General features: G+C 46.6%; 1 protein-coding gene across 5 annotated transcripts; it reads right to left on the bottom strand.

Moving 5' to 3' along the window:
- Positions 1–1,957: 1,957 nt before the first annotated feature.
- On the bottom strand, positions 1,958–27,317 carry ash1l (ash1 (absent, small, or homeotic)-like (Drosophila)). Of its 5 annotated transcripts, none has more exons than XM_047330063.1 (27): positions 27,134–27,317; positions 25,948–26,041; positions 22,485–23,288; positions 17,223–21,654; positions 14,112–14,778; positions 13,737–13,910; positions 13,488–13,582; positions 13,056–13,129; positions 12,883–12,928; positions 12,515–12,623; positions 12,144–12,350; positions 11,856–12,002; positions 9,983–10,091; positions 9,699–9,848; positions 9,119–9,186; positions 8,715–8,881; positions 8,298–8,450; positions 8,000–8,054; positions 7,524–7,656; positions 6,466–6,735; positions 6,022–6,108; positions 5,806–5,896; positions 5,165–5,303; positions 4,877–5,049; positions 4,464–4,630; positions 3,845–4,310; positions 1,958–2,938 (listed from the first exon to the last, which is right to left on the bottom strand). In XM_047330063.1, exons 3-27 carry the CDS (start codon positions 23,091–23,093, stop codon positions 2,847–2,849), a joined length of 8,880 nt encoding a protein of 2,959 aa, XP_047186019.1. In that variant the 5' UTR covers positions 23,094–23,288; positions 25,948–26,041; positions 27,134–27,317; the 3' UTR covers positions 1,958–2,846. The 5 variants fall into 5 exon arrangements, with proteins under 5 accessions (XP_047186019.1, XP_035476266.2, XP_047186018.1 ...); XM_035620373.2 differs by having other exon boundaries at positions 3,818–4,310; XM_047330062.1 differs by having other exon boundaries at positions 22,461–23,288.
- Positions 27,318–27,806: the final 489 nt, after the last annotated feature.

Consider the following 27,806-nt stretch of genomic DNA (forward strand, 5'->3'; position numbering starts at 1 on the left):
TGTAACTTCACTCTCTTGTGTGTCTGTCAGATGACTTATCCATCGCTCGTCAACAAATTGTGTCTGAGCAGAGATATGAATGCTGTCCACATCTTTTTTGTTTTCAAGTTTTTCAGCAAAGGCAGCTGAGGTGAAAACTACATGTCCGTTGAGACTTTTTCATTACCCAACAACGTTTCCTTCGACGGAGTCTAATGTTTTTCATTAAACCAGTTTCAGGTCAACAACATTTCAAAGAACATGTATACTATACATGTCATAACTCTATATAATTTAATGTGAAATAAAGTTTAACTTTCCTCAGGTTACTCTCAAAAACACATAATTAACCAGAAACACACTATTCAAAACACAACGACATCCAAGTGTATTCACAATAATGTAGTGCTTTTTATTAAAAAAACAAAAACAAAAAAACAAACAAAAACAAATATAAAACAAAAAAGTAAAAACCAACAGCATTTTTTCTTGACTTAAGAATCATAATTACAAACTTTTAAACGAGTGGAAGAAGTTGTTTTTTTGACAAACTGTACACATCACAAAATGTCCGCCAGTCTGCCATTTACAATGCTTGCATCTTATTTTGTGATTGTCTAAAAAGAACTAAACGAATCACACAAAAACACACAAACACAAGTACAAGCATTATACAATGACCGCTATCACAAAACGGAAACCATTTCCTATTCGAAAGAAAAAAACAAAAATTAATGATATTGGGCCGACGGCTTCACTTTTGTTTTTCCGTCGCCGTTTTAAAAATATCATAATATTTTTATGTTGGTTTGTTTTTTTAGTGTTCAACACTTTGCAGCAAAAAACAAGGAGTACGTTTCTCCTCAAAAGTAATATTATTAACAATATTCAGTGACAAAGGTGTCTACGCCGAGTCACCGTCCCGTCCCGATGCCTTCCGTGTCCTTTTGACATTCTTCTCATTCATGCAAGTACATTAGATGAATTTCATTTATAGGCAACGAAAACTCAGCTTAAGTTTTTCATGTCATCGGGACACTTACGGTGGGATCTTCTGGACATTAAAAAAAAAAAAATCATTTTTCCTCCAGGCTTAAGTGTCTTCATTATAGTAATACAAACGGAAGAAATTATAATATTATCGTCATTATAATAATAATCATAATACATTTAGGGCTGAGTCCTGTACAGTACAATAATAAACAAAATCCATTTTTTTTCAAGATATTGCTTTTGGAGACACTCCTCAATGTAAAGTGTATATATTTACATAAACTTGGCACTGTACAGCTTCCCGTTCCCTCTCTCCCTCTGTCAGTGTCTCATTCTCGTCAGTTTACCGTACGGGGACATTGCAGGCTGTCCCTTTTTAGAAGAGGCATTTGGGGAAGAAGAAGAAAAGAAAAGAAAAGAAGAAATCTCATCAAATATCACAATTTCCTTTAAAACATTCTCCATGGCAACCAGGAACATAGTCTAAAGACAAGAAAAGATCCAAAGTCCCTTCCCCTCCCAATATACAGTATACACCGCCCCCACCCGTCTCACAGAATATAAGAAAATATGACCGCCACGATACATTTCATGTTAAGTATTGTTTTTCCATAGTTTTCTTAAAACTGTTAATTGCCATCGAGCCCTTAAATTTTTTTTTTCCATTTTTTTTTAAAAAGGTATATTTTTTCAAGAAAAAATTCTGGCAGAGTACAGACACACACGACAGGTGTGTACACACGCACACACACACTCGCACGCAAGGCAGTCGGAGAGCACAGCTGTGTAAGGCGTTACTGTTAAAGCCAGTGTCCCCCCGCACGCCTGATTTAGTTAAGCTGGTGAATCATGTTACTTCAAAAAAGAGAAGGGGCGAAGCTGACTGCCTCGCGAGAGGAAAAAAAAAAAAATTTAAAACCTCAACAAGACACTTTGACTGACTAAAGCGCACACTTGACCCCACCCACCCACCCTCCTCCCTCCCGTTAACAAACACACCCCCCGTCCTCTTCTCTTCCTAAATGAGTAACTACAGTATAACAGGGAAAAGATAATAGACTTTATAACTCGCATTGTTGTTGTTTTTTTTCGTTTTGTTTTTTTCAGACTGCATCATCCAATACTGTGAGAGTGTTAGTGTGTTTTAATTATAGATACATTACACAGAGCTTCACAATATCCATGGTACCAAAAAGTGCAGTTCACCGCCCTTGTTCTCTTTCTCATGAGCAGCATCTGAGCACACACCGCTCATCTCTTACATCTCCACTATGACATCTCTCCCCCCAACAAAACGGCCACGGCGCTGATCTTCTCTTGTCTCTCACATTGTGTCGTTGCAGCGAGGTTCCACAGAGGGAAACCGATTCTCCAGCATTCACATCACCGCTGAAATAAAAGGACTGGCCATCCCATCCCTCCCTCTGTCCACCTCGAATTCAGTACCACTTGTTTCACTGCTGATGATGCGTGCTAGTGGAATTCATCAACCCATGTCTGTGATGTTCAATGCATTTAAGTGCATGGGTTATATTTCCTATGTTCATTTAAAAAATAAAAAAAAAATAAAAACAGGTTTTGCATCACACTATTTAAATAAGCAAGAATTTCTGGGTCAGCTCTCTCTCTTCGTCCTCCTCGAGAAACTTTTGAAAAAGCTAAAATTGCCACAGAGTCAGCGCTTCCAAACCCCCTCCGCCCTCTCAGTTGAGACATCAGTTTTGGAAGAGGTAAACTGGAAGAGGCCCCCAGGGACGCATTGTGGTCCTCAATGGTCAGATAACCAACAATGCTCATTTCCCCTCTCGCCTTCTCTCCACTTTTCTGCACTCGCTCACAAAGTGAAAGGCAGTGTGCTCGACAGGCACGCGACGTCATTTCCTCCCCACGAAATCCCCGAAACCAAGCGTCCGTCGCCGCAGCCGCCGCCCTGCGCCCTCCTCCAAGAGGTAAGTGACATCTATGGCTGTTGGAAGAACAAAGAGAGAGAGGGGAATTAGGAGCTTTGATAGAAACAGCTGACACAGGGTGTTATATTAAAGCAACAGAAAAAGTAAAAGTAAAGATAGAGGTAGGCAACGGTGTCTAATTTTCAAAGAGTCAGCAGACTCCTTCCCAACAGTGAGCCTAGGAAACAATGTCAGAAATTGTTTTAACAAGGACCCTGTTCTCATCGTCATTTTCAAATCTAATTCGACTGAATAGAAAACTAAAAAATGTTCACAATAGAGCGCAGAACTCAGTCAAGGAGGAGAATCAGTCATTTGAGTTCAGTGCACAGATATAGTATGCGCAGGCTAAAAAATCCTGGGTTTGAGCTTCATCATCACGATGCGTTCAGACCAAACGCGAAGCAAATTTTTCCGAGCAAAGAGATAACACACAAAGTCAATGACAAGACGCAAATAGCATCACATTTCGTGCCCTTTCACACCAGGCGACGTCACCCACTTGAGTTGCAGGGTTTTAAAATATTTTTCTCTTATAGGGCCTCAGAATGATTTTACTGTCAAGTAGCTGCAGGCGTTACGTATAAATTATAAGGCTGTAGATATTCTCAGTCTTTGATACTTCTACAAAAATTCACAAAAATATAGATTAAGATTATTTTTGGTAGTTCTGTCAGCAGATGACAACAACCGCCTGTAACACCACAGGGGAGGTAGAGATTTGGACGAAGCAGCAAAACTTAAATTTGAATGAAAACTAAATCTGAGCAGCAGATTTTTTATTCATTTTCATCCCACATTCCCTTTAACGGACCGTTTCTCTACAACAAGATTATGAAATGTATCATCCAACATGTTCAAAATGATGTGAAACCCTCAGTTATTTGTTGACCTACCCCCCTGCTTTGTTCCCGGTCCCTCACCATTCTTGCCGGGAGTTCTGTGCAGCAGATCCAGCAGAATTTTGTTCAGTCGATCCCTCTGGGCCTCCCTCCGGCCCAGTGCCGAGTGGTGCAACGGCGAGGACGCCGAGGAGGACGGGAGTTCAAGCATCTCTCCCAGCCTCTCGTTGGAACTCTCTTCCAGCTCCTTGCGTTCCGCAGCCTCTTGCCCTTCCTCTTCCTCCTCCTCCTCCTCCTCATCTTCATCCTCGTCTCCCTCCCCTTCCCGCTCCGTTCTCGTGGGCTTCGACGACAGGACCTCGGGATCCTCCGGGGCCATGTCCATGTCGTCCTCCGCTCCTCGCCCTTCTTCCGCCTCGGGTGGGAAGTCGTCGCCCCGGTCGCATGAAGAGCCGTCGTCCTCGCAGCCTCCGGCTCCTTTGGGTCTTTCGCTCTTCCAGGCCGACCGGCCCCCGTTCCTCTTGTAGTTGTCAGGAACATAATGAGGCTGCAAATTTTTTTTTTCAAATTCATACCAGGGTCAAATGGCAAAATTCTTTGCAACACAGTTAAGAAACAACAGAGAAGTTGTGGAAAATGCCGCCACCCCGCCGCCCCCCCCCACACACACCCCGTCAGGAAAGACCCCTGCCACTCTCACCGAAAAGTCTCTTTTGGGTGCGAGACGCTTGGGGAAGTGGTTAAAGGCATATGGCTTGGTGCACACGGGGTAGCGGTTGCGGTGGATCTTGTAGAATAGGTGAGCCGACTTGTCCAAGCGGTAATCACAGATGTACACGTCCTGCTCCTTCACACCCTTCGGCCGTCCTGTATCGAAGACAAGTGTCCAAGTTGAGAGCCAACCCATAATGGGAACGTTATCCTTCATTTATCAGCACTGTCCCACTTCCTAATCGTAATTACACACATTCACACAGTCAGCCAGTAAAGGAGCTTTAATCAAGGAGCACAGGTACCTCAGACTGAATTACTCAATCAAAGAAGATGTAGTGATTCAAACCAGCAAAATGAGGGTTTGTGTGTGTGTGTGTGTGTGTGTGTTTTCCCCCTCACCCTTGCAGTAAGTGTAGAGATCGAGGACACAGCAGGTTCCCACCACGGCTTCCAGGGGGATGATCTCGTAGAGCGGCATGCGGAACAACTCATTCTGGTAGAACCGCCGCGATGGAGAGTGATGTGTCTCATGGGGACGGAAGTAGTGGTGGCCAAAGGCAAACCTCTCACCCCTTCAAAGTTAGAGTGGATAAGTCCAGCATATTACATTATATTATTATGTGACCCAACTTAACAAAAGTGCCAAATAATCACCAGCAGTTACAACTTTACTTTTTTTATCCTTACTTTTCATTCTTCCAGAGTTTCTCAATTCGGAAGATGTCCAGTTTGTCTCGGTTGATGTGAGACAGGAGACGGTAAGACTGTCTGACAGGCTGGCCCTCAGGTGTGCGTCTGCTGTCTCTCATCAGATACACACAGTCGCCTGCACAAAAAACACACACACACACACACACACACACACACACACACACACACACACACACACACACACACACACACACACACACACACACACACACACACACACACACACACACACACACACACACACACACACACACACACACACACACACACACACTCTGTGTTACTTGTCAACAAGGATACATTTCACAAGAAACTGAGTGCTTAACACCAAAGTCACTTGACGGATAGAGTTTAACAACTCAGTTCACTAACTCTTCTCTGTACAAACTTTGATGTTCTGAACTCTCTGGTTGAACGTTTCACCTCTGACCACATCAAGCACCTTTGACTACATTTACAGTGATGTCAGGTTGTTCTAGTGTAAACCTGTACATCTTTGCAGCAAGGTGAGAAGTTGAACCACTGGAGGTCAGCAAAGACAAGGTTTTCAGGGGCTGTTAAACTGCTCTAAAATGTTTGAGAACGTGCTTTAGAAGCATTTTCTATCATTTCTCTACCTTGATGTAGCAACAGCTCATCTCTCAGGAGGCAGATGTAGTAGATAGAGCCGGCCTGGGCGTAGCTGGGCTGCGGTATCATGGGAACTTCCTGTAGTGACAACAACGCAGGCGAGTAGAGATTAGAGAAGATAGAGATAAGAGATTGGTGGGGAAAAAAAAGAGGATAACATCCTGTTCAGTATTCATGACTGTTTAACGACGGGATAGACGTACCCCGTCTATAGGCCGAGGCTCACACAGCTCACACAGGTAGTGCTCCACCTCGGTCTCCAGCCGCATGCAGTCAAAGTGCTGCCACACCTGTAATGAAAAAAAAGGTGAAATCCCATGAATGCAAAAACTGGGTGGTTGACTTTTGATTGCTCCACAGCTGTTATGGATTGCGACTCATTCTTTAAAAAGTTCTGTATCACTAAAAAGCACAAACACATTTGTATGGATCTCCTGAGAGCAGGTGATTCACAAGTGAGGTTGATCCATCAATGTTTGTAACCATCCTTTGTTTTCTTTGTCTAAAAATAACAAGACAATACATGCAGAGGAAAGAGTGCATTCTCTCCTTTAGAACATCTCCTTCACAAAATACTCAATACACAATTAATGGAAAATCCAAGTGAAAATCCAGTCTTTTCACGGGCGTGACAGCTTGACTCTCACCATGCACTTCTCACACTGGATCATCAGGCCTTCGTCCTTGTACATTCCACAGATGCAACGGATGACGTCGTCGTCCTTGTCGTGAGACCCCGGCCCTCCTCCTCCTCCTCCTCCGTGGTCCCGATCCAGCGAGTCCGAGCTGTCGGCCTCGCTGGCGGTCTCACCCACGATCTCGTCAATCTGGACAGCGGCTTCGTGGCGAGCGCTGTAGTAGGCTTTCCGCAACCGACACACGTCCCTGCCCACTGATGACTTCCTGCCGTAATATTTCTGGTGGGAGAAAAAAAACAAGACGGTCGTAAAATGAAGCTTCTTTATTCGTCTGCCAAAAACAATAAATTTTAAGGAAATCCTCTTTGTGAATCTGTTACTGGCGGTGTGTTCTGGCACACGACACAAGGACAACCAATACCTCACAGGCAGCATAAAGAGATAATATACAGTAAATTACACCCTCATTATTCAAACACTCAGACGAGACCTTAAGGTGCAGAGCTTTGAGCAATATGCTGCAGAACAAAGGTCACTGACACAGAAAGATGTATTGCCACTGCAGCTGCCAAAGTTTCACCGACAAGGCGACACCCAGCAGCTCTTGATTCAACAATAAACCACATTCCCCTCGCACGTTTTTCAGTCTGCCAAGAAGGGCCTGGGGGCCAAGGGTTCAATCTAATTCAGACATCCGCTTCAAACTTCTGTGAAAAGTAAGCTCCTCTGACAAGTTTCAAGTGGCACTTGTTTAAACTGCTTCAGTACACAGATGTAAATCAAATGGACCAGCAACAGAGTCGTGTAGTTAGATCTCATTAGGGAGGGGGAGGGGGAGGGTTGTGAGTGAAAGAAGAGAGGAAAGCAATGACTTGAGTGGGAGGGAGAATGCGTCGGAGCGGCACAGTAACCGCTTAAATTATCATTTTGATGAGGCTTTCTGATATTGATTGGGCAAAGAATTTGGGATCATACTCTGGAGCTAGCAATGATGAAAACTGGATTATGCAGCAGCCCTTAGCTATCATGAAATCATTTAACGGTTAGCGGTTCAAACAGCTGCCCACCTCGGCATTGCGGAACACTTTGAGCATGTCGGCGTCGAAAGCTTCGACTGTCTTGTAGTGGCCAGTGAGGATTTGCTTCTCGATTGTGCTTAGGTCCAGAGGGTCAGACACCTTCTCGTAATACTGGCTGTTCCTGATGGCATAAAAAAAACAAAACAGCAAGGTTAGTCTCTGCAAATATGGCTTGTCAACGCACACAGAAAAAAACATTAATTTCAAAATGAAATACAAATCAGTGAAATCAACAGATGACAGGAGCAGCCCGGTGGAAATCAACCACGACGGTTTAGTTGCTGCTATTGTTTTGACACAAACGTCATCAAAGCACAGGCTGTCATGGCTCAAAACGTGTGGAGGAAGACAAACTGTTACAATATGCGGGTGCTGTACACTGATCGACCAGATAACACTGCTGTCTGGAAAACAGTAAAACATTATGAATGAAGCAGCCGACATGCAGGGTTTGCAACTCTTACCTCTTCCGCGAGGGAAGGTTCACCAGTGGAGCAGCGAGAGTCTGACCGGCTGAATCTGAGGTAAGGCAAAAGATTGGTGTCATCATTTTTTTCAATTATAGAGTCTTATCATTCACTCAATATTAGATATTAGTACAAAGACAGATGTCTCTTAGAGGTCTGATACGCGTGTGTGTAAAGGTTTGTGCATGAAAGCGAGTGAAAGGAATGAAACCAATGTTAAACTTCACATAGGGCATTTGGGGGGGGCAGTGAATTTCTTTTGTTATCTACACTGTAGGTCGACAAAGAAACTGACCCTTGTAGCTGGTGATCATGTCACAAATCTCTTTGAAGATGTGTGCAAGGCGAGCGGTGCGTGTGACTTCTGTGTTCTCCTCGGCAGCGGCGAGTCTCCGCGTACGAACTGACCGTGACGTCTGCAGGGCCGAGAACTGCGTCAGGAACACATCTGGAAAGCAGAGAGGAACGTTGCACATAAATCTTCAGATCACACGCGCACGCACGCACGCACGCACTCCATGGACCCATGGATTGACCAAGTCAAAAATGATGATCTGACACATTAAAACCAGTTGTGGCTGGTCATTGTACAATTCAGTTACATGCTCCACAGGTTGTGCGCAGTATTGTTGCGTTAGTTTACATGAAAATTGTAGCCAATTTTGGACACATTTTGTTGCTTTCTCAAATCACTATCACATATCTCTCTCACCTGACTTGATGTTGCCGTCGTCACGGATGACTCCGCCCCAGCGTGTATAGATGGACAAGCTACTGGAGTCCCTCTCTCTCTCGCCCTCTCTCTTCAGCAGCTCCTGTTTCTCCCTCATCTTCTCCCAGTTCCTCAGGAGAAAAACTCGGTGCTTCAGCACAAAGTTTCTGGTGATCGAGGGAGAGACGGCGGGAGTGTGAGGACAGCTGGTGTGTGTGTGTGTATGTGTTTGTGTGAGTGTGTGCGTGTGTGTGCACGCGTGTGTCATCAGCTCTCACCTCATAAAAAGACCAAAAAAGATCTTATAATCAGTATCATGTGTTCCATTCCAGTATTTTGAATAAGGGATTCCAGTTTTTAATGTGTGTGTGTGAGTGTGTGCGCATGTGCATGTGCGTATTTACCTCTCTCTGTTGGACATGGGCTTCATGAGATGAGGGTAAAACTTGTTGGTGTCACTCGACTCTTCCTCCTGAAGATAAAGACGGTTGTATTGAAACACAAACCATCCTTTTTCCTCTCAACATGTTACTCCTGTTTTCTTTTACAAATTCTTCTTCTTTTTAAATACTTTTATTACTTAAACCCACCCTGTGTATTATTTAAAGCATTATGCAATGCAGCCCTAATTTTAACAGTATACCCTTCAAGGTATTCTGAGTTACTTTTTTGTCACCATGCTTGGGCCCAGTACGAGTACCTCTGAGAGCAGACACATTCATGCCCTACATAGACACTGCACCGGATATCTAACAAGAATGTACCAGACTTGGACAAACATTTTATCGACCAGCAACAACAGATAACAAGAAGCTACATTAATGGTATCTACTCATATGTAAACATAAAGCCTTTGGATTAAACACTTAAAGACCTTTTTTTTCTCCAGGTTTTTCTCAAACAAAACTACAACACAATCTTAACTACATGTAAACTGATACCAACACCAAATTCTCAGTATTTTTATGTGCGTTCTTTGCTCACTCGTTTCTTGAGCTGGTGTTTGGATTTCCTCTTCTCCTTAAGTCGACCCAGTCGCCGAGTCCCTCCTGCCTTCGCAGGCAGTCCGTTAATACGCTGGCTTTTCCCTCCGATGATGCCTCTGCAGCTCTCTGAGCCGCACTGGCACACTTGCTGTTGGGTAGAGGAAAAAGAGGGAACCAGTTGTATTAAGCAAGAAGAGGGTCTTGCTGAGAAGATGCTGCAATTGCAGCTCTGAGCAAAGTGCTATTCCACGAAAAGGTTTAAAAGGGTTGTTGATGCCTCACCTGCTCTTCTGTGTTGAATGAATGGAAGTTGTAGTCGTAGGTGAGCTCTGTGCCGCTGCTGATTTCCTTGAGAGCAAAGAGACCAATTCTGTACACCCCGTTTACCGACCTAGAAGTGAGGAGTCACAGACATGTGGAATGAGTGAATGACAACTTTAAAATGTCAAATATTGATGGTAGAAAGTCTACATAACTGAAGGTATTTTAAAATCGAATCAAAACGAGGAAAGGACTGTCCTGGTTTGCATTTTGCTCGATTTGGCAACCACTCAAAATGCTGTAATCCCCCCCCCCCCCCCCGCCTTTTTCTCCTTTCCAAAACGAAGCACTGCTCCAGGTTTTCGTCATTCTTCTAAGAGTAAAGTGCACTATTCTGTTTGCCAGCCACTTCATAATGTATTCCTTCCATAGGGGTAAAAAGCTGGTTCAGCGCATTGTCTTCAGGCACTAAAGCTGTATCTAAGGCCCGGCTGCATATAATCTCTCTTCTGTGACAAGATGGATGACTCGTCAGGCTTTGTGCTGAAAAACCTCCATCCTTGTGGAGCCTTTTATTTCACCCCAGCCACTACACACACACACACACACACACACACACACACACACACACACACACACACACACACACACACACACACACACACACACACACACACACACACACACACACACACACACACACACACACACACACACACACACACACACACACACACACACACACAGACCAGTGCCCTAGATTATAAACTGTATTTGCTGGAGGGCAGCAGGTTTTGATAGTCGACTCTCTCAAGGTCATTAGCAGCCCAAAATCAAATTGTCTACAGTGACACGTGGTGCAGATTCACCAAACCGCAGCTAAAGAAAAACCAAGCAGGCTTCGCAGAGGAAGCTGTTCAGCCAGGTCGGTGATTGCAGTGGATTTAGCCACGCTGTGAGAACAATCCCTCGGGAAACCAGTGAATTGTTTTGGCGCGGTGTAAGGCCTTTAAGCCATTTAGGTCTCTGAGCACTGGCAGAGTGTGACTGAGGTGTGCTCATCAGATTACCACCACCACCAAACCACATTAGTAAGGTTGGGGTTTGCAGGCAGAGCTTTCTCATTCACAATGAATTGCACCTGCCACACGTGTCCCTTTTAGAGCCTGTGTAGGATACACAAACTAGGACAACGCAATATATCCTGACTTACTTTTTCCAAAACTGTGACTACAATCTATTTATTCTAAACTGAGATAAAGTGGTTTAACTCCACACAACTTCAAAAAAAACTGATGCCAACAAGGTAATTTACATGTATCAAAGTACAAACACTACTTATAGCTCCAAGATTCACAATAGGTTGTGGTTACTTCTAGTGTAACTTCTGTTAACCTAACAGAAGTTAGAGTGCTGATATATTAAATACATTTAAAAAAAATTGTAGCTTGGGTGGCCTCGTCTCTATAATCATTGTTTCTATGCTGGTCCATTTTAGTACTTCCAGTAAAGTCAGTTTAAAGTCAAAGAATTAGAAATTGATCATCTCATCCAAATCAGCCAGGGCACAAACAGATAGCAATTAAGTTAAACTATTTAGTTAATGGGTTTATTTTTCAGTCCATTACCCTTAAATGACAGAAGCATTTAGAAAGCATAATACTGAATTATCAGCTTCTCCCTCGGTCCTCTCAAAGCAATCCAGGAGGAGTCTCAGCTTTATCTGTCTAACACTTTCTGTCTCTGTAAGTACCCTGCACGCCGGCATAGTCGTGAGCCAGGGGGGCCTCAGGTTTGGCATGAAAGGGCTCAGCCAAATCTGGGTTTTCTCTAAGAACCCAAAGGTGCCACAAGGACATGAGTAGGGAAGTGGTTTAGCTGACATGACACCCACCACTTCTGCATCTCACAGTTGGGCTCGCAGCTGTGGTTTATGAAGCGTGCCTCATTGCCCATTCGATAGCTGTCAATCACCATGCCGCTATCGAGGTTCAGACAGTATTGGCCACTGTGGGCGAAGTACTGCTCCATCATACGGCTCCTAAATCATGAAAGGAACAAAGTATTGGAAGATTAAAATCTATATACATCCTGAGGAGAATAATCTAAATCATCTGACATCCACATACTTCTGAGAGCACGTCTACAATTCAAGGCGAATATCTTGCATAACATATCTCACCTGAACTCCTGTTCGCTAACAACCTCCCCCAGGTACTCGATGATAAACTGTCCGGAGCGGAGAGATTCTTTGGTGCGGATGCCCCAGCCCTTCCCCTCAGCACGGAATCGCTCCAGACACTGCGCCCACTCGTGTCTCTGGATGTGCTGGTTGTCACAATGTTCGCCACATGGACAAGTGCTGGGAGAGCACTCAGCAAAGCTCATCCTAGAAAAAAGGACAATTGAAAAGAAGTTAAATCTTAAATTCTTTTTTTCTGGCACCAGGTTTAACCTCTGCTTAGATGTGTTTGATAACTAAACAAACAACTTTTCAGCATCATTATATATGAAACATATAATAAGATTGATTCGGCTGTTATGTGTTTTTACCTATTCAGGCAATCATCCAGGCAGCCTTTTTCAGCCGAGGCCTCAGGAGCTCTACAGTTGCATGTAGTTGTTTCGTAACCAGAGAGAGGCTTCACGTCCACATAGACATCTGTAGCACAAACAGGAGATTACCAGTTCACATTTAAAGTTGAGGCCAGCAGTGAGAGCACTAAGTATTTTTAAATCCTGTTTTGTAAACAACGTGTGTAACTAATGACACGGACAACAACAGTCAAAGCAACCAAGGCAACCAATGAATCAAATATCCCTGCGTCTCATGGAACAACAAAAGTGGTAAAAAAAAAAAAAAATGATCGGGCTAGAAGTTACATGTTGGCAAGATCCCTGGAACAAAGCCAAATACTCACTTGATCTGATCTTTTTATAAAGGGGGACATCGGGCCTCTTGTAAAGCTGAAACACAGAAACAGAAGCGTGAACACAAAGTGGGCTGTGACTTTTAAAACTACCCATCAGTCTTTAACTCTGACAAAGGGGAAAAACCCCTTCGAAACAATTATTGCTCGATGTGATTGATCACCTGATCGTGTTTCCACAGCCATAAGATGTCGTACGGCAACTGGAAATCAATACGCTTCTGTCTCAGGTACTTCCCTGTGCAGACAAAGCGGGGGGAAAATTTGGAGAGACCAAAATAAAATTGAAACATAAGTGAAGGAAGTTAATTTTTGAACACATACTGTACGTACATAATAGTTATATTGGTTTGAAAATAAGACATTCAACCTCTTGATGTCAATGTTCTCATGTACTGAAGTAAAAAGTGTTTCTGGGTTTTACACAACAAAGTTTATTTAGCTTAGTGAGGAGACCATCTTCCATCTTCATGAGGTAGGTCAATGCTTTGCGTTCACATGGTGAAACATCAGTTTCAAAAGACCGGTATATCAATCTGGTAGTAATTACATGGTTGAAAAAAGGAAGTGCAGCAGGAAAAGTGACCCAGACTCACCAACGTGTATGGGGGCTGGAAACAACCCATAGTCATGTTCCCCAGGTATGTATTCTAGCTTCTCTTTCTTTAGCTGCAGAAGCTGACTCCGGGGACTACAGGGTGCAGAGAAACAGTCACATGTAAAGAGAGATGTTCAAGATGTCCAGACAATCTACAGTTGATGTGCTTGAATCTAAATACAAAACAAGAATTCCAGGGAGTTTTTTACTTTCAGATATTTTTGTTTATGATTGCTTTGGCACTCACTCTTCAGTCTTGTACACGTCAGAGTACAGCCCAGCCTTCTGGAACTTCTTTTTTGGAGGTCTGGCTGCTCTCTTCTCCCGTTGGCTGGTTATGGACATGGGTGGAGCTTGTTCCCTGGAGACAGTGGCTGGGCGTTCCGGGGAGCAGTGGCCATCTGGCTTGCTTTCTATTGAGCTAAAAATAGAACCATGACTTGGTTTCTAGTGACATTTGAACTTAATAAATGTTCCTATATATATATATATATATATATATATATATATCAGCATCGAAAACTAACATGCGGTACATACTATGAATCATTGTCTGTGTCCCGCAGCTGAGACTCTTAGTTGTAAAGGTTCAAATGCAACAGTAAAGTGAAAGTTCGCTTACCCACGAAAGTGCTGGAGCTCCTCCTGAGTAAGCCAGCTTCTTCCAGTCCCAGTTCGGGACCTTGCCACCAGGTTGCCCAGGTTCTCCTCTCTGTCAGGCAGTCGCTCCTCAGTCTCTTCTACCTCCCCGTCCTCTTCTTCCTCCTCTTCTTCCTCATCCCCATCTCTGTCCCAGTGTTTCCTCTTCTGGCCTTTTTTTCGCTGTCCTTGGACTACCGACTCAATGGCATCTGTCACAGTGTCCCCGTCCCACACCCTAACCCCTGCTGGACGCTCTGCCCCTCTGTCCCTGTGCCTAGTCGGATTCAACTCGACGACAGGAGGTGGGGATGGCGGTGGGGAGGGTAGCGGGTGTTTCCTGGGACGCCCGGGGCCCCTCTTCTTCACCACATTGTTTCCTGTCCGAGCCTGTCTCTGCAGTTTCTTGGCACGTAGTATTTTGTTGACGTGGTGCAAGCTGTGTTTGGATGGCTGTGCCCGGTGGGAGTGGTGGGGTAGGGAGGCATCCAGGCAACAGTCCTGAGAGGGAGACAGGCAGGACGAGGAGGCAGAGCCGTGGGAGTGAAACAGAGAAGGCTGGTGATGGTGCTGCTGCCGGTGGTGCAGGGGTCCTTCGGGCCCATCAGGGGTCGGGAGGGTAACGCCTCTTGTCTGAATACTCGATGACCCTAGACAAAGACACAAGAAATGATTTGTACATATGTATCAAAGCACTAGAATGTATAAGTGGCATTACTCATGAAACGGTGTGATACTGTCCTGTGACTTTCTGAACCATGTCGCAAACAATAAGATTTGTTTGACAGAGCTTCATATCTCAAACAACAAGCAATTGGTTAACACAGCATAAATAATCTGTCATTTATAACAGGCATTCAGTGGTAAACGAAAGTAGTATCTTTTTTCATCATGTCTTAGCGGCTCTTAATTTTCTCAGACTCGCCTCATCACATTCTGTCCTCAAACATCTTTCTCTCCTTTTTCCTCGTTTAAATTATTCTCATTGTTGTCTTCCACTTTCCTTTTTCCTATTTCCTATACTTTGCTGTTTCTTTCCTCTCTTCTCTTCGTCATTAACATTGCTCTCCTATGCCTCATCATCCTGACTTTCTCGCCGTCTCCCTCTGACCTTAGAAAACCCTTCTTACTTATATTTCTACAGCTACGTCACGTCTCATACCAACTCTTGCCCTGTTAGAATGTTGACCACTTTATTCCTCCAAAACTTCAAACGTATGCCCCCTCTCCACTTATTTTTCCTTTTGTTTATCTTCATAATCCATTCAGTCGATGGTGTTAAACCTTGCATCTCATTCTTTTTTTGCCACTAATTAAGAAGATTTCCACACAAATGTTTCAATTTGATTGGAAATGCTATAGATTCAACATAATAATAGATTTTGCAACTATGTCTGAGCACTTGGCTGAGGTGGAAAATTTGGTATATTACAACAAAGAAGCAATGAAAGGGGGACAAGAGTAAAAGACAAAATAGTTTAAAAAATATATTCATAGATTAATCCATCAATACTTTACAAGTTGTATTACGAGTATAAGTCTATCAACACCATTATCATTTGTCAGACATAGACAGTAAAAGAGTCCCCGTACCACAGAGCCAATCCAGTGAGATCTGGGGACCCAAGTCACTGGGTAATACCGTGCAAGAAAGGAGGACTGATTAACTTCAGTTTTAACTAATGTCTGCAGGTTGAACATGACTAATGTAACAGTCACTGGTGGAATTTTTACCGCCAGTGACTTTTATTTTTAACCTTCTCTTTATGTCACATCTTATCCTTTACTCCATTTCCCCTCTCTTGCCCATCCTGTTTTGTCAGTGTGCAATCATCTGCCTCCACCATTCCCCAGCCCAACTTTAGCCTCCTCTAAACTTCATGATGCAGCCTGCGACTGCTGATTGACCCCAAATCCTGAGCTCTAATCCGGGATTACCCTGTCTTGGTTTAAACTGCCTATTACTGCTTCAGAACTCCCCTTGAGACATGCACACAAATATAACGTCATACTCACATTCAAACCCTAAACTACTCACACAGACACAGAAATACATTAGTCTTAGTCAGGGGGGTGTGTGGAGTCACACTGATGGAGCATCACTCGTCTACTGTGTCTAAGAGCAACAGTAGCGCAGCCCAGGTGCTGGCTGGACTGAAGGGTGGGACAAGGCCCAACATTGTGGGCTTTTGAGGGAAATGTCTACTAAATATAGCATTTTAAAAAAATACTCCGCCCCTGCAGTAAGATGAGCTCTGGCAGAAATGCTGTGGCCAACTGTGGCCCTCCACACTCATGGTGGGGCCAGTTTAAGTCACTATGCTTGGTTGTTGTTTTTTTGGCAAGCCTGTAACTACTAGTAAGAGCTATCAAATGTCAGGGGACGTCACAGAGTCTTTCAAAGGAAAAAAAAAATTTCACTAAAATAAGTGGCCTATTCCACTCAGTGATTCCTTTGTTCAGATGGGGGACAGACGTGAGTGCTACAGAGACAGAACTGATTGTTTTCCAGTGTTGTTTGATCAAACCACAACTGAGGTATGGATGGTTTCAGTGGTAACCACTGCACTATTCCCCAACCACTATGAAGGATTTTCAAGAGACATATGGGTTTCACTGAGCAAAAATCAAGCACAATCTGAGAGCCCACTTGCTGTGCCATCTGGTGTTGTCGGAAAGAGTAATTGCCCAAATAAATAGTCCTGAATCAGTGCCGGATCTGACGGATTCCACCCTGTGCCAGTTTCACCGAAGCTGTGCCAAGCTCATCAGACATCAGCCAATCACATTCAGCCACAGAATTACTATATCTGAGCTATTTTTGTAAGATGAATTTGGTGCAAAATTGACTTCAATAACCTTTCACAATGTCAAATTTAATTTAGGTCACAAAAGATTTTCTGAGCTGAATAGCTCATCAATCTCAAAGGTTTATACGTGAATGATGACTGGGATTCAATGCAATGTATAGAAGGTCCAAGAAAAAATAAAATGCAAATAATTCCATGCTTCTGTTGTTTCTGGCTCATTTTGCATGCTTTTCTCTTTTTTGTTATTCATACAGATCACTTTATCTCAAACAAATCGGACTTACCCAACTCTCTCCGCTCTGCTGATGTTGAGCAGTCTTTTCTCATTGGCCGGTCCATGCGGGAAAAGCTGGAGCTCTCTTGGACTACGTCGGTCTTCCTGCTCCTGCCCCCCTTCAGCGTAGTGCGGGTGAGAGCGGAGGCAAAGAGATTTGTAAGGTTTGGAGAATCATGGGCTCCAGGCTCTACGTCCTCCGTGGGCGAGAGAGGCTCCTCGTCCTCGCTGTCCGAGCAGCCTGCTGGGTCTTCATCCCGTCCATCTGAGAAGGGACCCTGACCAGGCATCACATGACCCCGCGAAAGCTTAGAGTAGTCTGCCTCAGAGCTGCCCATCCTGAACCAAGACTCTACTGGGTGATGGCCTTTTGAGCTGCTCCCCAATGCAAGCCTGGAAGGCCCTAGACAGGACATTGAGCTCTCTTTGCGCTTGTACCTTTCTGCAGATGAGGTTGAGGAAGAAGATGGGGAGTTGGCAGAGGTGGCAGCAGTTTGTTTGCTGGCACTGCTGGTGCTGGTGCTGGAGGTGTCTCGTCCAAAGCGGCACCTTTGTAAAGACTCTGCCATTCCCAAACTGCCAAGTCTCTCGCCTTTCCCTGATGCTCCATTGTCAGATATCCCTGCATTAGGCCGGCTCCCTGATCCACTTCTTGCTGCTTCCTCCCTGTCCTCCTCAGCGCAGCGGTCTCTGTGTTTGTGTCTGTGTTTGTGTTTGTGGTGCCAGTTGAAGGAAAGCTCAGATGACATGGGTGGGTACAGTACAGGGGACCTTGCTCCTCCAAGGAACTCCTGCCTGAGCAACTTATGTTTTTTCTTGTGAAATTTTGAGGGGTTTAACAGGAGATGTGAAGGGTGGTGATGATGCATATAAGACGTGGGGGGAGGGGGAGGGAAAGACGGTGAGTGGTGAGAGTGGTGGGAGGGGGCTGTGTGGGGTGACTGGTGGTGTGGGTGAGGATACAGAGGGCTAGCTGCAGGATAGCCTCTGTAATAGCCCAATCCCAGGGGCCCAGAGGAGTAAGGAACACTGTAGGAGGGATGGTAGAAGCCTCCACTGGACAGTGGGAATCCAAGCCCAGGTACAAAGGGAACCTCAGACATGGACTCCCTCAGTTTCGGAGGCCGCCCCCGTTTCTTTTTCATGTCTGGTTTACGAACATAGTGCAATGGGTCACATGAGTATGCAGGATGGGAGTAGAAGCTGCCAAAGTTAACTCTGAAGATTGTGGGCAGGATGTCCCTGTGGACATAATGATGTGGAGGAGGGCCACTTGTGCCTCCTATACCCCCACTGGGCCTGTTCCCCACCCCTGGCACTCTACTTGTTCCCGCACCAATGCCTATGCCACTGCCGAGCCGGTGCCCTGTGGTGCGGTGTGCTATCCGTACTTCACTCAGTCTCACGACAATCTCATCCAGCTCAGCAAGAAAGTCTGGGTCATGCCGGCGGGAGCGCAGCTGCAGGTACTTCTTCTTGCGTTTCCTTTTCTGTCTCTTTAGCTTATCATAGCCAGGGCAACCATGGCTGCGGCGTTTACACTTGTGCTTATGTTTCTCCTTGAGTCCCATTAAAGAGGAGGCAGGGGCTGCTGGGTGAGGTCTCCGGGGATCAGGTGATGACCGTGTCCCATGGGGTGATGGAGAGGGTGAGGGGTGTTCCATAAGCACAGTGGAGTGTCGCCGCCTGCCTCTAGAATTAAGGCCCACCCCTGGTCCCATGGCTGAACCGATGACCCCTGGCATTAATAATCCACTGCCCATTCCGGGTGGCATCCCAATTCCACCCAAGCCACCCGCCCCTCCAGCTTTCTCACCACGGTCAGAAGTGCTGTTATTATCTGTTCCTATACCACTATCACTGGGCACCGTCTCCTCACTGTGTGACTCACTGACTGGTGACGGAGTGGCTTCTTTTAGCTCACTGAGGGGGGCAGGGGAGGTGGGGTGTAGTGGCCTGGGGGGGGAAAGCTTATGATAATGGTAGTGCTGCCTGTAATGGTGGTGGTGATGATGGTATCCACGGCAAGACGACTTTTTCTGGGAAGCTGCTGCGGCCATAGATGATGACGTTGAGCCGAGTCCCATGTTACGAGGATTAGGGGCCGAAAAAGTTGGGGGAGAGAAGGAGAACGTATTGTGGCTATGATGGGAGTTAGAATAGTGAGCATGACCTGTAAAGTGCACTGAGCCTGGCTCCACAAAGCTGGCATCGCTGATGGGGCTGTGACCTCCGCTAGACTGTGAGAGAGAGGGGGAGGGAAAGACTTCTGAAGAGAGCTGGTGATGGGACTGTTGATGGTGATGGAGAGGGGAAGTGGTATTTGGGGAAAGGAAAGGATCTTGTGGTGGCGTTGTAGCTGAGGCTTTTGGTTTACGCCCTCTCCTCTTACCCATATATATAGTGCCCTTTTTACTGACATTAATTTGTGGCCCTAGCTTTCCCCCAAAAGATGCCGCCAATGAGGACAAAGATTGGGTGGTAGCTTCCACAGAGCCAACCACCCCAGTGGTAGTGCTTTTAGGGGTGTCCTCTGGTCTTGGGCCTAACAGGATTTGACTGAGAATGCGCTTCCGTTTCACACTTTTCATCTTATTGATCTTGCCTATAATAGTCTTCATGATGAGCTGCCCATTTCCTTTGCTGCGGAACCGTTTGTCTCCCATGTCTCCTGCCTCTGGAGCCAGTGTGGGAGGCTGGCCCTCCTGGGGTAAGGTAGGGGGAAGGCGCTTGGGACGTCCACGTTTTCTAGGCATGGGTTTAGGGGGATTGAAGTCCACCTCTGGGTGAAGAACAGGGGGGTCCTGCTCTTCTTTGGACTTTAGTAAAGATGAAAAGACCTTGGAGGGGGCAAGCTTGTTAGGTTGGTGACCATGGGACGGGGCATCAAGCCGTGGCATTTTTGACTTTGGCCTTCCCCTTTTCTTAGGCTGAGGTGGGAAAAGCTGTGACACTGAACTTTGTGGCACAGGATTTGGTTTGACCTTATTTGGGTTGGGAGGCCTGCCCACTGGTCTTTTAACGGGTGGAGACGGCGTTTCCAAGCTTGAAGATAAAGGCATGATGGTTTTGCTCTGGTCGTAGGGACTGTCCTGGCCTGTTCTTTGACTCTGGATCTTGTTCATAATACGGGACCAGCGGGGTTTCTTTCCCCTGCGTTTTTTAAGGGGTTTGCTGTCTTGCTCTGCGGGTGAGTCTATGGATGAATCAGGAGAATCATCTCTAAGAGGCGTCAGTGGGCTTTCTTCGCCATCTGGCTCTAGTGGAGAAGGTGCCCTTGGTCTTACAGGCTCTGCGGGACTGATAGTTCGACCGGGTCGGCTACTATCCCGGTTGGGACTGCGCTTACTTGGACTAGAGCTCTTCCCCCTCTCAACTCGCAGTGATTGATTATTAGTCCCCTTTTCTTTCCCTTCTGGCTTTCCTACTCCTAGTGGGAGAGGACACTTGGTTAAGTCTCTGGGGCTGTCCACGTCCTGCTCCCTGTCACTTGCACTGCTTTCCTCTGCCAGGGCAGGACTCTCACGTGCATGGTGTCCTTGTGAGGGAGCAGGGGAACCTAGGTGACTCACTGCACTCACAGTCCTTTGCTCAGCTGAGGTGGTGGAAGAGGATGAAATAGGACAAGATGGCAAAGATGTGTTGTGGGGTTGGCAGTGGGCAGGACGCGCCTGTGCCTTTGAAATGCTACTGTTGCTGTTGTCGTTGTTGCCGTCCTTTGACGTGCTTGACAGGCGGTTATTGCCATATGTGAGTGCCGGGCTGCTGCTGCGACTACTGCTGTTGCTGCTGCTGTTCACGTTGCTGCTGTTACCACTGCTGCTACTTGCTTTCCCAGCCCCATCGGTGTCCTCCTTCCTCAGTGGTGCCATGCTGGGTGAATTTTCCATAACACAGTCCTTGTTCCTAGAACCATAGGGCCGACCAGGTGGTCGTGACACAGGAGGTGGTGGAGAAAGGTGGACCATCCTTGAGTATGTGTTCCTATTGGCCATAGCCCTGTCTCGCTGCTTGGCTGTGGGGGCCATGAAGCCTGAGCTTGGGAGGGGAGGAGTTGGATTAGAGGAGGAGTCAGTCTTCGTGGGTTTGGCTGGCTTTGGGGTCTTTGATGGTGGGCATGTCGCTATGAGTTGAGCTAATTTCTCAGTGACTGAGGGTGGACCCCAGTTTTGGACACCTTTGTCCTTATCTCTCTGACTTTCAGTGCTGTAAGTGTATTGAGGTGGTTTCACACCTTCAAAACTGGGATCTTTCGATGCAGGTAGTGGTGGAGACGGTGTGGATGTCCGGGAGTTGAGTTGCGGGGTCTGTACTTTCTTCCCGGACGAATGCGTTTTACTGTCTGGTGGAGGGCGGTGAAGGTTAAGGGGTCTCTCAGATGTGTTGGTGGCTGCTTTTGTGTCTGGCTTTGTATCAGACTTGCAATCAATCTTTGGTGGACCCTGCAAAAAAAAAAAGACAGAACACAAAGGCAAATGATTGGTTAAAAGCAATAAGTGGTAATTGATGAATAGGTAATACATTTAAGAAATTCACTGTTCAATTTCTAAATCACACATCTGTATCTATAGTCTCGAAACATACTGAAGTCATAGGATGAAATCTATTGACACGTTAAAGAGGAATGTAGAAAAATTAACTTGACTTAAATTAACAATGGCGCCAATGGTGCTGAACCTAACACATCCGACCAGAGACACCCCCAGCTACAAGTACAAACTATCAATAAACAATAGGCCCCTATACAAATTTCAATTCATTGTTGAGATTTTCTGTCCAATGCTGCTCTCTGGGCAGAGGGGGGGGGGGGGGTTTACACTCAACTCAATAACATTTAATCAGGGTCAGACTGGGGACAGAGAGGGAGAGATAGAGGGAAGGGGTCAAGCAGGGGAGGGGGGGTGGGGAGGACATGGCCAGGCAGAGACAGAGGAGAAACGGCACAGACGGAAGGAGACTGGAGGGGGCGGGACGTGATGAATAGAGACAGGCTAACAGAGAACACAAAGAATACTAAAGAAGAATTTATGTTGTGCACTTTATCTGTGCAATAACATGGTGATTACTTGGGGTAACCTTGTTGTTGACCACTACCTTACCAAGCACTGACTGATAACATTTAAAGGAAATAAGGTAAATAAACATAAGTATATACAAAAAAATCGATAAAATATATTTGGTGACCGTGACAATACTAAATGTTCACTTTTGAAAAAGTATGAATCCATGGCTGAATCTAAATACATACATTGACTATGTTTTCCCTCCTCACCCTTTTTGCTGGAGCGCTCCCATTTACTTGGGAGGGTGACGGGGTGGTAGTGCTGGCTGGAGGAAGAGCAGGGGGAGGGGGTGTAGGAGCTTTAGCAGAGGGGGTTGATGAAGACGGAGGGGGGGGTCTGTTGACACTGGGACTCTTCTCCCTCTCTTTTCCCCTGCCATGTGAAGGAGTCTGGGTTTGACTGCCCGGCCCATCACCTGTAACCCCCGCACGGTTTCCACGAGCACCGCCTCCTCCGCGCCCCGTATGCCTCACGGTTGCCCTGAAGGCTGGTCGGCACACGTAATTCTCCAGGATTTTAGGTGGCTTCTTCATGCGTTTTGCCTGAAGGCCAATCTTAAGTTTGACATTGCCCTCGGACAGGCTGCTCTCTTTGATGGAGAAATGTGACTGGTCGCCACTGGCACCTCCTGGACCACCTGCGCCTGCCCCTGCAGTACCAGCTGAGACCGTGGCAGCTCCATCCTTCTCTCTGTCTCTCTTCTTTTCCTCCTCTTCTTCTTTCTTTCCACCTCCTCCCTCCTTTTCTCGCTCCCCTGCAGGAGCACCTGAGATAAGAGGGGGAGGAGTTGCAGTTCCCCCCTGCATCTTCTGATCCATCAGAACTTTAGCGGGTGTACAAGTTTAGAAGGGAGGGGATGTGGTGGATACCAGGTAGAGTTTTTGTCAGGGGATGGGATAGGGGTAAAGGGGGGAGAGGGGGAGGGGGATAACGGTGGAGGCTGAAGCTCTTCTTGATTTGAGGTGGCTTTTCTCCCTGCCTCAGCTGTCCAGCCCTCTATCTCCGTCCTTCAACTGTATGGAGTAACAACAGGTAAGGCAGGGGGGGAGAAGGGGAGCAAGGATGGAGAGGAAAAAAAAAAATTCCACATCAGTCACTGCAACACAGAACATTAACCAAACACTGACAGTTTTAAACAGTGCCCTACAACTGAAAAGTATAAAATGTCTTACAATGAATGATGGTGCAAAGCAGATGGAGGGCAACAATTTTTATCATCTATTTGGCAAGAGGCTGTCCTTCATCCTGTCTGGGTGACTTTTTACGGTGTGTTCGTCCTCACGGCCTATAACAATCTGTGACCTATTTACACAGCCAAGGCTCTTCTACCTGAGAAATGTAACCGTAGGCTCAAGGACTCCAAGTCGTCAATCTGGGAACGAAAAAGCCCACCACATCCAGATTCGATAGTTAATCCCAGTGTTGTCACATCTTTCTGAGATGTCACAAGATACGGTGCCAAATGAGCAATCCCTTAAGTTTCCTCATTATTTGCAGTGAAAACGTGCCCGAGATAGCGGTTTGCCGCTCATACTCTACATTAGCAAAGCAGCAGCAGAGTGCAGTATGTTTTCTTAATTGTGCTCCTTAGAGCACAGCCCAATTCAATGAAGTTGTCTACAGCTCCCCATGGCCACTGAGTGATTTAATGCGGATTCGCCCCCAAGCAGGTGCTTTCTCTGTGTGGAGTCATTTGGAGGCAATTCAGAACTGTGACCTCAGCACATTGGGCCCTCTGGGACTAGACAGAGGATCCGGCCGCCTTTTCCCAGCCTTCGCCAGCAGCAGACGAGAGTGAGTGATAGAGCGTCAATGTGCCGGCGGTTTCTCTGCACCCTACATTAGTGGAGAGCACTAACGCAGCCACTTAATGGAGCCTCAGGAAAGTCATACAAGTCGTCATCATTAAAGCATCACAGTAAATGAAAAAAGAAAAAGAAATCTACCCTACATACAGTATTAAACCATGTTTGTTTTGGGATATGACTGTGGAAAACAGTAGTGTAGATTTTTTCTGTTTTTGTTGAACCACACAGTAAACGCAGCACAATTTTTGGAGTCTGGCCTGTACTTCCCCCACGCCCTCTTGCTGTGTTTACGTCAATTACTCACTCCATTTCGCCTCAAAACTGCGGACTCCCCCTCACTACACATACCACACTCAAATCACACCTCCCTCCTTTCTTTAACACTCCATCAATCTCTGTGCTCTTTCACCGTTTTCTTAAGGCTTTTCCATCCTCTTCCTCCTCTATTTCGCAAACTTGGAAAGCAGTAGTTAAAGCGGCACACAAACTAAAGTCACTGTGTTCCTACTTTAATCAAAAACACATTTCGCCCACCATCTACCCACCCCCACCAAACTCTTTTCCCCCATGTCCTTTTTTTTACGGGGAGTGACAAATGTTCTCCCCATTCTTTCATACTTAACGCTTGCAGTGATTCTCGCTGCTTCCGCTGCCTGACAGCAGCTATGCCGAAAATAAGCCACTGTAGTCCCAAAACTGTGAGCGGCTGCTAACACAAGTCTGGAGAAAAGGCGTCAAAACATTCCTCTCATCTCTAACAGACCAAGTCGGGTCATTTACTGGCACTTGTAAATTACCTGATACCAGATTGAATCACGTTCTGGTCTGTGATTGATAAGCCTTAACACCAAAACATATCAGTTTCCCCTTTTAGCACCAGGGTGCTTTTTTTTGTCCGGTTACAAAGCAGTTGAGACTACACTATAGTCATTTTTGGCTTTTTGACTTCTGGTTTTGAAGACATATCGTCTATTAGTCATGCCCGTCCGACGCTCGCTTTTACTTTCTGAACAATTACGAGGAGTGAGAAGGCGTAAGAATGGTTTATAAAACAAGAACAAACTGCAGGGGTGCAATAAATATGAATAGAATCAATAATCGGTATCAGGTCAAGAAGCTAAAAAGGAAAAGAAAAAATGGCAGAGCAGGCAGGAACGTAGTAAACAACTTCCCGCGCCCCCTCCCATTTCTTTCCTCCCCCTTCACTCCCTCCCTCCCTCCTCACTTTTGCACACGTTGTTCATAACTGCCGATTTCCCTTTGGCCATGGCAGCAATAGTATCCAGCGCACCCACCCCCACATCACTCACATGGGGGCTGGCGTCTGCCCCTCGGAGCTCGGTGTCACTCCCAGGGCTTTTACACCCTTGGCATTAAAACATGAGCAGGAGGAAGAAGGGGGGGGGGGGGGGCAGCCGAATTCCTTTACTGCTACGATTAGTTTGCATCATCTCGCGCTAAAAACTCTTTGATGACAAGAGGCGGATGTGACGTTTAAACCTCCAGCGACAATGGACGAACCGCAGCAGAGGCTCTGACGGGAATCGGACGGGAATGACAGGTGTCAGTCAGACAGACGGGCCCCGTGTCTGCTGCTTTCGGTTTCCTGTACAGTCAACACTGCCCCTGGGGGGGGGGGGGGGGGGGCGACTTAAAAAAAACCCTGCGAACGCGTCCTTCTCAGTTTTACACTGCAGGATTACTCATATACATACATACTCATAACCCAGCATTGAAGATGTTTCTGATTTACAGACATTAGGGTTAAAATCGGTGGATCTACACTTTGACATCTGCAACAAATCAGGAGATCGATTTTTTTTTTTTAATGGTCCCAAAAAAACCAAAAAAAAAACCCACTCACCTCTGTAATTGTCCAGAAACGGTGTTCACATTATTTTTGTGTCTGTGTGTCCTCCCTTCGTCTGTATCAGCGTGGCGGCCACATATTGTTTTACCTTCCAACCCAAAACATGAAGGGAGGGGGGGAGAAAAATCAGAGTTTGCTTTAAATCACTTCGACACAAATCTAAGTCGGGACGGCGGCATGGCAACGAGCACATCCCCGTCTCGGGGGCTCGAGCCGCAATTGCATAACCGACACAAATGTCGCCGCTCGGTTCCTGCCGCACGTGCCGGACCGGGTAATAACGAGCCAATCGTAATCGAACGCGGCCACAAGCTCTCAACCGCAAAGCCGAGCGGCCGCACCACGTACACACGTCCGGTTCACCTCGCCGCCGCCGAAAACACAGCGTTGCGACGGTGTGGCGGCGTGGAAAGCAAATGAACCCACCACACACAAATAGTGTATTCTAATAACATTGGAGACTAGAGCAAGGCTGTGGAGAGATGGGCACGGCGCGGCGCGGCGCGGCTAGCTGGCGCGTGCGAGGTTTGTGTTCATCTGGTAACAAGCTAGTAGCCACCGTCCGTCCGATAATGGACACCCCGTGCTACATTCTGTGTCAACGGCACTGGCGGCAGGCTAACTAGCCGCCTGTCAGCAGCCTGTACGGGGGGGCGAATTTGAGCAACAACAACGAAAAAAAAAAAAGGTGCACGGCTTTTTCACACTTGTGCCACACGCCCAACTGCAAAAGGACGCGCCCGGCAGACGCCCGCGGCTTCTCGTGGACGTGACACGGCCGCGCGGGGGACAAGTGATGCGCACAACCTGGACATCTCCCGTCACATTCTCGTAGAGTCACTCGCGTTACTACGTCTCGGCTACGGCGGCTAACGATGCGCTAGCGAGTGAGCTAAAGCACAGAGAGAGAGAGAGAGAGAGAAAAAGAAACCTTCCAACGTTGGTCGAGGGAGAAACGCGCACACTTAATTCGAGTGGAACGCGCGCGCGGAAAAATGCGGTGAATGATATTCCAGTGGTTTGAAATGACAGATGCGTCGCCGCGTAGGTAATTCAAAAAAAAAAAAAAAACACTAACTGTCAACAAAATGGCGGCTGCGTTGAATCAACAGAGACCCGAAATGGATCTCCCCCTTATTTTCTTCTTCCGCGGCGCTTTAAGAATCCCCCGTTTCCTTACAGCGACTGCTCTCCGTGGTGGGTCCCGTGACGCTCGCGAATCCGCTCCGACTCGCCGTTAGCTGGGCCTGGATGTGTCGGCGCGGGCCTCCCTCGTTCGTCGGGCCTCCATGTCTGCTCAGCCCGTAGCGCTCGTACAGTGTCAGTACAACACGGGCATTCTCGGTCCCAGCGAGGGAGGGAGGGAGGGAGGGAGGAGGAGGAGGAGGGGGGACCGAGGCAGGCAGGCAGGCAGGCAGGGAGGGAGGGAGGGGGGAGACGAGAGCAGAGGCGAGGCGAGCAAATGTCGGTTGGCTGTGCGCGGTTCCTGCGGTCCCCTGGTCCGTCGATTAGAAATAGAAAAAGATCGTGTGTGTGTGTTTCATTATTAGCGAGTCGGGCTCAGCCTCAGGGTGTGTTCGGCTCGTATGCAACAGTCAACTGTCACACTGGCCACAGACACGCGCTGTCAACACAACGTTACAGTATATGAACAGTGCAGGGGGGGCGACGGGAGAGGCCCCGGCCCATGAATGAATCAATCATCCCTTTCCTGCTCCATAAGCATTGTTGTTGGTTCTTCCTGGTCCCGTTAAGAGCTCAAACCACTACCCAGTCCGCCAATCAATCACAGCCATCAATGGCATGAAGTGATTCATATGATCATTCTGCCGTGTGGAAACGGAAGCAACTGG

Source organism: Scophthalmus maximus, chromosome 22, assembly GCF_022379125.1.
Source record: "Scophthalmus maximus strain ysfricsl-2021 chromosome 22, ASM2237912v1, whole genome shotgun sequence".
Taxonomy (NCBI): Eukaryota; Metazoa; Chordata; class Actinopteri; order Pleuronectiformes; family Scophthalmidae; genus Scophthalmus; species Scophthalmus maximus.